At 40.7% G+C, this 11,256-nt stretch overlaps 1 protein-coding gene across 1 annotated transcript in view; it reads right to left on the bottom strand.

Annotated features, from left to right (window-relative positions):
• Window positions 1-10,765, bottom strand: part of zgc:123258 (uncharacterized protein LOC641502 homolog) — a 17,888-nt gene extending 7,123 nt beyond the window's left edge. The window contains exons 1-11 of the mRNA XM_037697550.1: window positions 10,709-10,765; window positions 9,225-9,335; window positions 8,962-9,144; window positions 8,578-8,667; window positions 6,041-6,174; window positions 4,164-4,315; window positions 3,970-4,066; window positions 3,698-3,799; window positions 3,533-3,614; window positions 2,689-2,763; window positions 2,492-2,548 (exon numbers count right to left, since the gene is read on the bottom strand). Coding sequence (XP_037553478.1) covers window positions 2,492-2,548; window positions 2,689-2,763; window positions 3,533-3,614; window positions 3,698-3,799; window positions 3,970-4,066; window positions 4,164-4,315; window positions 6,041-6,174; window positions 8,578-8,667; window positions 8,962-9,144; window positions 9,225-9,335; window positions 10,709-10,765 — 1,140 coding nt within the window. The remainder of the gene's footprint in view (window positions 1-2,491; window positions 2,549-2,688; window positions 2,764-3,532; window positions 3,615-3,697; window positions 3,800-3,969; window positions 4,067-4,163; window positions 4,316-6,040; window positions 6,175-8,577; window positions 8,668-8,961; window positions 9,145-9,224; window positions 9,336-10,708) is intronic.
• Between the last annotated feature and the right edge of the window lie 491 nt (window positions 10,766-11,256).

Genomic DNA, 11,256 nt, shown 5'->3' with positions numbered 1-11,256 from the left:
ATAGCACATTATAAACTCAAGTGTGGATATTGTTTCACAATCCCAATACAATGACTGACCATGTCTCAAAAAAGGTCAGTTTTACTTGCAACATTGTGATTCCACAAGTATATGCTAATTTTTCTCAAGGTTATTTCCGCATGTTCACATAAGAAATTTAACAGGAATTAAAGGTCAGATTTTTAAAATGTCACTGGGAGAATCCTCATCTCCTTTCTGGGCTATAAAAATAAGATTGCAGCTGAGACGGAAGGGAAACCAGTCGGACAACAGATGGAGAACACCTTCATGGGTAGCAATAGACAAGTCTGCTTGACCTCGTAAAATTTGCAAAAACTCGCTAACAGCCGAAAAGAAACTTGTCTCGAGGTTTTTCTTCTAGAAAATCCATGAAGTTCTTTAGTAATCTGCACAGGAAACAGGACTTGACTTTCAAATTAAATATGGTTTGAAATTTTATAAGTCTGTAGGATTTAATAAACTTGTTAACCTTAAGATTCATATTCGTGCGTTCTAGTTTTCATGCAGTGTTTGACGACATGAAATCAACAAAACTATTTTGTAAATGTTATCAACACTATCGCACTAATCAGATTTATGCTCGCAGTTCACAACAAAACCTTTCAGCTTTTCCCTCTTCAGGAGTCACCACAGTGAGTTATCCTCCTCCATCTCACTCTGTCCTCTGCATCCTCTGTCCTCACTCCAGCTACCTCCATGTCCTCTCTAACTGCATCCATATACCAGTATCTCCTCTTTGACCTTTTTCCTGGCAGCTGCATTTCAAAAAGTTCTTTTACCAATATACTCACTGTCCCTCCTCTGGACATGTCCAAACCATCTCAGTCTGGTCTCTCTAACTTTATCTCCCAGTTGTTCAACCTGTGCTGTACCTCTGATGATCTCATTCCTAATCTTATCCATCCTTGTCACTCCTAAGGAGAACCTCGACATCTTAGTTTCTGCCACTTCCAGTTCTTTCTCCTGTCCTTTTGTCAATGCCACCGTCTTCACCATAGCTGATGTCACTACTGTCCTTGTGAACTTTTCCTTTGACCTTTGCTGACACCCTTTTGTCACTAATCACTCCTGAAACTTTTCTCCATCCACTCCATCCTGCCTGGACTCTCTTTTTCACTTCTTTACCACATTCCCCATTTTTCTGGACAGTGGACCCCAAGTACTTGAAGTCCTGCACCTTTGTGACCTCTGCTCCTTGTAGCCTCACTGTTCCACCGGCCTCCCTCTCATTCACACACATGTACTCTGTCTTACTACGGCTGACTTTCATTCCATTTCTTTCAAGTGTATACCTCAACCTCTCCAAGTTCTCTTCCACCTCTTCCCTGTTCTCATCACAGATCACAATGTCATCTGCAAACATTATAGTCCACAGTGATTCCTGCTTGACCTCATCTGTTAGTCGGTCCATTACCAGAGCAAACAAGAAGGGGCTTAGAGCCGATCCATGATGCAATCCCACCTCCACCTTCAAGCTATCTGTCATTCCTACAGCACGTCTCACCACTGTCCTGCTGTCCTCATACATGTCTTGGACCAGTCTAACATACTTTTCTGCCACTCCAGATTTCCTCATGCAATACCACACCTCCTCCCTCGGCACTCTGTCATATGCTTTAACTAAAGCCACAAAGACACAATGAAGTTCTTTCTGACCCTCTCTGTACTTCTCCATCAGCATTCTCAAATCAAAGATGGAATCTGTGGTGCTTTCTTTGCATGAAACCATACTCCTTCTCGCCCTCTTTAGTGCCCAGACTCCCATACAACTCATCATATTCCTTCTGCTTTCCCTTTGGCACCTCCCTCTTTGCATCTCCTTATATTCCTGTCTCCTCTCTTCAGTCCTCTCACTGTCATTTCTTTTTGGCTAAACTCTTTCTTTGACTAACTTTCTACACTTCATGATTCCACCACCAGGTTTCCTTATAATCCATTCTCTGTCCAGATGACACACTAAGTAACTTCCTACCTGTCTCTCTAATTACTGTTGCTGTAGTAGCCCAGTCATCTGGAAGCTCTTTCTTACCACTCAAAGCCTTTAACAGCTTCTTTCTGAACTCCTCACAACATTCTTCCTTTTGGAAATTTGGAACAAAATAACAATTTATAGCTACACATTAGAACATTTCTGCCATCCTGCAAAATGTATCTTTATATTTATGCTTTGCACTCCACTTTAAATACCAGAATCTACTATCATGTGCCAGTTACCAATTTCAAGACACACTATGGGTTTAATAAGCATCAAGACCATAATAAATTTGCTGTTCCTGCTTATATGATTGATTAAATTAAAAAGTGCATTTTACTTATAACAAGTTGTGCTTTTATACCATCATATTCACAAAGACAAAGTCAAAACATAAATAAGTTCAACATTCTATGTTGCACTTTGGCAAAAGCCAACAAATAATACAATTAGGTGGTGTTTTCTCTCAATTTACAAATACAGGAAAAAAAAAAGTACCTTTTCTCCAGATGCATCTGGTCCGAGAGCTACCTGCACCATGATGCTAACACCGTTCTGTTGAGAGAAAAGAGATTACTTTAATCAGCGGGCCATAAAATCATCACACTTTGCTCTACAAAAAGATCTCACAATCTAGTAATTTGAAAAAGAGATGAAGAAAATGTTTTTTTTTTTTCATTTTGAATTGTACAAACCTTGGTGAAGAAAGGAGTGATGAAAACAAAGAAGACGTCATAGACAAGGAGGAGGCTCAGCAGAATCACACAGATCTGTTGGATATCAGACATAAATGTTAATTAAAATAAAAACAAGGCCGATTTCAGACATGAAAAGCACACGAGAAACACATGCAGTAATTTTCCTCATTAATTCAGACTCCTTGTTAAAAGATATAACGCACACACACAAGAACTCAGAGTGTTGCTCTACAATTTATTAGAAAAACCAAAACATCATTCCAATTATCAACAGAAAAAACAACCAAAAAGGACTTAGAACATTTTCTTCCTTTTGTAGAGGTCTTTTTCATTTCAAAAGGGAATTTGAGTTTAAACAGAGCCCAGAACGTTACTCGACAGAGACTGAACAAGTACGTGAAACTGATTATTAACTCGTCATCAAACAAAAATGCCACATCTACAGATGACGATGACATTAACGGTAAATGGTTTTGTTTGAAAAATGCCTTTGTTCATAGCAGGCATTTGGATTTGAAAACACAGGTCATATAAGCCTTTTAATCACGGCTGCATTTCGAGAAAGCGCTGCTCCTGAGCACATTTTACAGAACAACCAACAGAAGAATGGGAACAACTTTTCCTTCTCTTTTCTAGTCAAAACGTCTGCTGTAAACGAGGCCTATTGGCACATAAGACGGACACACTGGTCAAAGGTTAGTGACTGTCAGCTGTCAGTGAACTTGTGGGTAACGGACCTGTGTGTGATATGCCAACAGAAAAGTATATGTTAAAGAGGAAAAAGCAAATCCGCAGACAATACAAAACAACTAAACTTAAGACTCTCAAAGGAACAATATACCTTAAAATTAGACAGAGAGATGGTCTTCATGAAGTTGAGGCAAAAAGCAATGCCAAGGAGGTCCTGCAAAATCCAGATCCATCTACAAAGACATAAAAAATGCTGATTTTTGATGGAGATAAACGGATGACACTGTGAGTGTGCGACTGTACAGCTCTAGAGTACCTGTCTTCATTTCTGTACACTCCCCAGACCACAGTGATGCTAATGCACACAGCAGCCAGCAGGACAGACCTCACAGAGATGTCCCTGTTTCTGACGGAGACGCTAAAAGAAATAAATATACAAACTGAACTCAAACAACTGAGGAGGCTGAAGTCTGAGTCAGACAAAGATGTGTTATGGAAAAGCAATAATACACAGACAGCTCTGTTCTCCACCTGGAAAAAGTTACTTCACCGTGGATATAATAACTTCAGAAAGACTGAAACTCGTACTTTAAAGTGCCACAGCCGAGTTTGTCCATCACAGCACTGAAGCAGCTGAACAGTGCAGAGGCAGAAGCGAGGCAGAATATAGCAATAATGACGTAAACTGAAAAAAATAAAATACAGATTTCACTAAGGAAATGCAAAGCACCCCCAGATCCTGTTCTAGTGATAAAAAAATATATATTGTTTGATCCACTCACCCAGAATGTTGTAGAAGAAGTACATCAGGACCAACATTCCACACATCAAGGCAACAAAGATAATCACTTTGAGAGGAGAGTACAGGGAAAGTTCGCTGCCGTTTGCTTTAGTTTCACTGCCTCCCCCACAAACATTGTTATTCAGTCTTTCTCTGCAAAGAACAGATCATTTTATTTGTGTGATTTCCATGAGTGCATTCTGCACAATAGAGTAGTTCCTCGCTACTTCGCAGTTCATTTATCGTGGACTCGCTCCATCGTTGTTTATCAGAATGATTGGACATGACACACAATTGGTTGATTGATGGATGAGATATATGATTGGCATGGAATTTTTATTTAAAATATATATATTTTATTATTTAGCACCTGTGTGCAGCCCACACTGCAGGATAAACTTCCTGCTGCAGCTGATCTCCGTGCAGAGCGGAGGAGTGGGCGTGGCCAAAACACTTGCAGGTGGCAAAGAGCAGACGAGGAAGGGAGCTGAAATCATGACATGCTGTGCTCTTTTAGAGCCTTTAGAGTTTAGAAATATTGTTTAGAATATTGCAAGAGTTTGGAAAGGGTTAAAAAAGCCTTAATATATAAATACTAAAATAAACTACTAATTACTACTTGTACTACTATTCCTACTGCACGGTTTTTCACTTATCACAGGGCTTCAGGGTAGAGCTGTCATTTCTAACCCGGAGCCCGACCCCGCTCAACCCGGATTAGGGCCGGTCCATAATAATGTGCTTAATGTGCGGGCCAGGTCAGAGTCGGGCTTTTGATTGTGTCAGCGGACGCACACTGCTGACGATCAAATTATATGGCAACATGGCTTGTCATACAATCACCTGCCGCACACGGCCATTTCACTGTGCGCTGACCGGCCTTGAAAGAGGTAAAAAGTTCAGTTATGCTTCAGATGGACTACTGCCAGGCAGCGATCCATCAGCCCAAATGGACGTTCATTCAGCTGCAGCACTCAGCAGACGCGCACGGCCGATGACCCAAACAGGTGAGATCACAAAATATCTGACGGGTCAGAGCAGGGTCCATGTCTGAATAATGCAGAATGCAGGCAGAAGCAGGGATTTAATGCTCTTAGACAGCCACGAAAGGACAAACATCCCCCCAGCTCCGATCTTCTGCCTTCTTTACTCAGCTGCCGACCGTTAATAACTACATAAGGAGTCAAAGAAAGCTTAATTAAAAATGTCGGGGGTTTATTTCGGGTTCGGGCCTGCAATTACTGTTAATTCGTCGGATCGGGTGGGGTTTGGAAATTATGGCTACGGGCTGGGGCCGGGTCGGATTTTTTGGACCCAAATGCAACTCTACTTCACGGTATGCATCACTTGCGATTGATGAAGGACTACTGTACTGTTACGGTCTGTGGACAGAAACAAAATCAAAGTTCTGAGATAAACACAACCTGATAATGACATCCATCCATCCATCCATCTCTTTACCCACTTCTTCCTTTTCAGATCGCGGGGGTCACTGGTGCCCATATCCAGCTATCACTGTGCAAGAGGTGGGGTACACCCTGGACAGGTCTCCAGTCCATCCATCACAGGGACACAGAAACAAATGAGACAAACAACCATTCACTCACACCTAGGGACAATTTAGTTATCAGTCAGCCTAGCATGCTTGTTTCTGGAGGGTGGGTGGAAACTTGAGTATCCGGAGAAAATCCATGCATAACAAACTCTGCCAGGTCCCCGGCTGGGATTTGAACCGGAACGACCTGCTCACTGAGAGGTGGCAGCTCTACCAGCTGCACTACCGTTCTGCCCCTGATAATGATATGTAGTCACATTATAGGGTTCACAGTTACATGCAAGTTTTTCTTTAATCTTTCAGCTCTGTGGTGAAACTCTCACCTCTCATATGCTCCGCTCCAGAAACCGCCTAAAGTGATCGTTGCCACAGAAATCAGCAGGATGACAGCGATGCTTGAATCAATTTTTGAAAAAGGCAGTGCAAACAGCTTCACCGTCATTGTCTCACCAAACACCTGAGGAAAAACAAATTTTAACATTTAGAAATGATAAACACTTCCAACAGCATGAATGCAGTGATACATGACATTATTTGGGGAAGAACCAAAGTTCTGACTTCTTCCAAGGTGCATGAATGCCTTTAAATGAGAGCAATTACGAGTAGACTAATTTCCTGAGAACTTAAAACTTAACAAGGCTGTTCTAATTTTTCACGGGAGCTTCAGCCAAGTGCAACTCAAAATGGTGGCGATGTTTTCTGGAGTGGACAACTGCTATAAACAGATTTTTAGGACGACCTTCATGTAGAAGCTGCAACATTTCCTTTCAAGGACAGATAGTTTTCTGCTGGGTATCTTTGTTGAGACTCCTTATCTCTTCCACCAGCACCGCTTGCTTTAAACTTACCTGTACAAATTGAAGGCTTGTGTCTTCTTAACGAGTAAAACTTAAAGGTGGTGCCTTAATGTCAGGTTTAGCCCAGCCATGGAGCAAGTTTGGCTCACTTCTTGAAAGAGACCACAATAAAACATCTGACGTCACGTGCACCACAGAATTGTAGTGCTGACGGGAGCTCCGCTTTGACTCGCTCCTTTTTGTTCCTGTTGCTTTTGTTTTAACTTTTTTTGCACCTACACTGCACATCCACACTACAGGTATGACCGCAACGCACTTTTGGAGTTTTGTGTGTCACTGCCTTTCCATCGCGCCATCGTGGTTCAGTTCCCGGCCCCCTTCCAGCTTCGGGAAGGCTTCGGCCTGTCATGGCGGCCATCTCCATGATTCTCCATCTGCCTACACGGATCGAACTCTACAGGCCCATTTGGTTCCGGGGAGAAACCTTTGATGTTCTCTGGCTGCCAAACCTGGTTCTGGAGGGCAGTTGCTGCGGTCATTATTATCATCATGATGCTAACAAGACCATGCCACTAAACAGAACCACACTGCTAACAGTCCAACGCTGCTAACAGAACCACACTGCTAACAGTACCATGGTGCTAACAGAACCACATTGCTAACAGTCCAACGCTGAAAACAGAACCACACTGCTAACAGTCCCATGCTGGTAACAGTCCCACGCTACTAACAGTACCATGGTGCTAACAGAACCACGCTGCTAACAGTACCACACTGCAAACAGTCCCACGCTACTAACAGTACCATGGTGCTAACAGAACCACACTGCTAAATGTACCACACTGCCAACAGTCCCACGCTGCTAACATTAACCATGGTGCTAACAGTACCACACTGCAAACAGTACCACACTGCAAACAGTCCCACGCTACTAACAGTACCATGGTGCTAACAGAACCACACTGCTAAATGTACCACACTGCCAACAGTCCCACGCTGCTAACATTAACCATGGTGCTAACAGAACCACACTGCTAACAGTCCCACGCTGCTAACAGTACCATGGTGCTAACAGAACCGCACTGCTAACAGTACCACACTGCCAACAGTTCCAAGCTGCTAACATTAACCATGGTGCTAACAGAACCACACTGCTAACAGTCCCATGCTGCTAACAGTATCATGGTGCTAACAGAACCACACTACTAACAGTACCACACTGAAAACAGTCCCACGCTGCTAACAGTATCATGATGGTAACAGAACCACACAGCTAACTGTACCGTGCTGCTACCAGAACCATACAGCTAACAGGATCATGCTGCTAACAGAACTACACAGCTAACAGTATCATGATGCTAAAAGAACCTCAGTGCCAACAGAACCACTCTGCTAATAGGACCATGCTGCTGTATATAAATTTCTCTCATTTTTGGCACCTTGTTTTTGTATTTTTGTTGCATGCTTTGGTATTTCTTGTTGTTTTTTTTGGTGAGTCAAGACAGTTCTTTTCATCCTGAACATGTCATTGCATTGTTGACTTTGTGTTGATTTGCGTATGACAAATCAAACCTAACCTAACAACGTCATAATGAGCAGCTTTCAATCAAAATTTTAAGTTTGATTTTGGCTTTCTGACAACAAAAATAAAAGGTTATTATAATGAGAGCATCTTTATGGTGAACATAGTCAAAATAACACAGATATGTAAACACAAAGCATGGGAGAGAAGCAAACGGGTGTAAATAAGGTGAGAGACATCGGATTCCACTGCTATGCAAAGATGCAATCATTAAACATCTCATTAAAGAAAACTTGTTGTGCAACAATAGAAAACACAAATATTTAATTATATTAATAGAAAGAGAAACAACTTGTTGGTCCTCAGCATAATAAGGAGGGAGTGAAAGAACTAGGTGTTTTTAGCTTCGTTTTATAAACGCCATGTTTCTAAAAAACACCTTATATCCCATAGTACGACCAAAAAGAATCCAATCAACCCTCGATGAAGAACCGGAAGCAAACAATCAAATCACAAGAAAAGTTAAGGAAAAATTTCTGACCTGCTTTGCTTCCAGAAAATCTCGATACCTCATGAGAGCCAGAGGAATCTTGATCTTTGGGTACTCGGATGTATTGTCTGATGGAGTGATCTGAAAAGCAGTAAAGATGTGAACAAATAAACTTTTTTTTTTTTTTTTTTTTAACACAGAAACTTGAAAAGATAACTGAGAAAATACATAATCAGAACTGAAACTCCTACGATCTTTCATGTGACACTTCCGTATTTTTGTGACTGTACAGTCGTTTTTCCTGACAAAAGTACTCTGATCATTTAGAAGCATTAAAGGAAAGTAATGTTAAACAATCTGACATGTTAAATAGTAAAATCAAACATTCTCATGTTTAATCCAATGACAAGATGCAGACTGATAGAAATGTCTAACCAGTGATTTTGTGCTCGCGATCAGCAACACTGAAACGTGGAGGTTTTGGGCAACCAGAGCTTTCTGGCTGAAGTTACACTCCCCCATCATCACCACCACCGCTTTGCCCTTCACTGCCTCTGGATCAACCCCTGCGGCATTACACAGCAACGTGGAGGTCAAATTGACCAACGGGTATGCCGTCTGGAGAAAAGAAAGGAAGAGCAAGGAATTAAGAGTAGATAAAGGTTCTGGTAAAGAAAAATGATAACCAACAAACTTACCGCATTATCAAGTGCTGGTGCGAGCGTAGTCCAGGAGCGGTTGTAGACGATGCAGTACTCTCTAGACATGTCTCCGTTTGAAACGTGCAAGATGGCTTCTTGGCCATTTATCTGAAAAAATAAATAAACAAATTATTGTTCACTTTCTGCAAGAAGAATAATGACGAGCTCAGCTCAGTCCCACTTCTCCAAATAAAATTAACAACTCACAAACTATGTGATATATTAACAGTATTGAAGACTGTAATGTTTAAATTATGATGTACTTTTTTCAATTCAATTCAAAAATACTTTATTAATCCCAGAGGGAAGTTAAATGTTGTAACTCATCATCCTGGTTGCATTAAAGAGTTGTTATAGATGCTGATATGGCTGTGGGCAGGAAGGATCTCTTGTAGCGATCTTATTCCCACCACTACATCACAGATGAACACTTGGGCATTTCTAGATAAAAACAAGCCAAACATTTATTTTCCTTTCACTTCCTACAAATTTAGTAGCTCAAAGGTTAAATGAGGCGAGTAAGGTGAGATACTCAAACCATAAAAGTGGACTATGTGCAGCGTTTGTGTTTTAAAACCTGTACTGTGTTGATAAAAGTTGCCCTTTAGGGAATCTATTTTACTTATTTGATCAAGCTTATTTAGTGTGCTTTCAGTAAAATAAAATTACTTAAAAAAATTCTTAAGCTGGCATTTTAAGATACATTTAAACTCTTCCAAGGTGGACAAGTGAAAGCAAAGTGTTTACCTCAAAGTTCACACCCTAAACTTTTGCATTAAGTGTCAGCTAATTACTTTTAATGTATAATCATGACAGCTTCAACTATACCAGCAGTAAGTGATACAAGATTGTTCAGGTTGAACAGAAACAGCTCAGGTTTGAAAACATCCTTAAATTAACTCCTTTTAAAGGTCAACGTCAAAAATGAAACATAACTTGAAGTGGTAAAAAAAATAACTAAAAGCTGTTGTGGCTTTCAATATACCTCTGCTTACTAATGTACAATCTTTCAGTCAGTCGGGTATACCGAAGAAGTTTTAAACCTAAGCCTTTACACATATTTGTTCTGCTTCAACGTTTACTTTTTTTAATTTTAACATAGAAAGTTATAAAATAAGCTTTGTGTTTATGGTGCTGTAGGACATCGTGGGAAAAACCCGGCCACACTCACAAACCCATCCACGGCTGGCCAAATTACAACAGCAGCTTACCAGTGGGGTGAAAGCTAATTTTTGTCATACAATTATATTTACTTAAACACAAACTCTGTGTTAAGCAGAGCATTTTTTTTCCGTCTTTGACCGATGTATGAAGATGCTAACCTAGCATAGCTATACTGACTTTACAGAAAGCTCGTCTATTACACAAAACCAAAAGTTAAACTGTTTAATTTAAACAATCAACGTCTTAATTTTCCGCCGTAACTTTAACCAATAATAATCAAACCAACAGATAAGCTGGTGCTAATCGATTCAACTTACCCGCGAGGTTAAGAAAACGACAAACAGAGCGATCCCAAGCGCTATTTTCAGGTCCATTTTAGTTTGTTTGTTCCACACTAATGTTCGGCTTTAATTCACGTCTGCTCGGCGACACGGACACATTTTATTCAACAGCTCGTATCATTACGGACGGCTGTTGTACAAACTGCTGCTAGCTTAACTACCAGCCACTTCCTGTAATGCGTCGCGTGACCACTGGTTTCGCTTCCCCTTTGTGTTGCCAGATAAACAATAATTATCGTATTTATACGAAAGTTTCAGGGTCTCGACAATATAAAACAAACGTTTTTTAAAAGGCCCAAATATACAATAGTTTTTAAATAAATATTCAAAAATAAACAAAACAAACAAACATGTTTGTCTAATCCGACAGGTCAGACTGTGTGTCTACATTTTCCTGTTGTGCAGGGGCGATTCTAGAATCTGACTTTTCGGGGTGCTTCGCCCCCAGTACTGACAATGTCTCTTGGCTTGAACAATGCGGTGGCCATGTAAGTTCAATAATAAAGTTATTTTGTTGGGTCAGA

The sequence above is a fragment of the Nematolebias whitei genome, chromosome 2, assembly GCF_014905685.2.
Source record: "Nematolebias whitei isolate Nwh7 chromosome 2, NemWhi1, whole genome shotgun sequence".
Classification (NCBI taxonomy): domain Eukaryota; kingdom Metazoa; phylum Chordata; class Actinopteri; order Cyprinodontiformes; family Rivulidae; genus Nematolebias; species Nematolebias whitei.
This window is presented reverse-complemented; position numbering and strand designations above follow the sequence as displayed.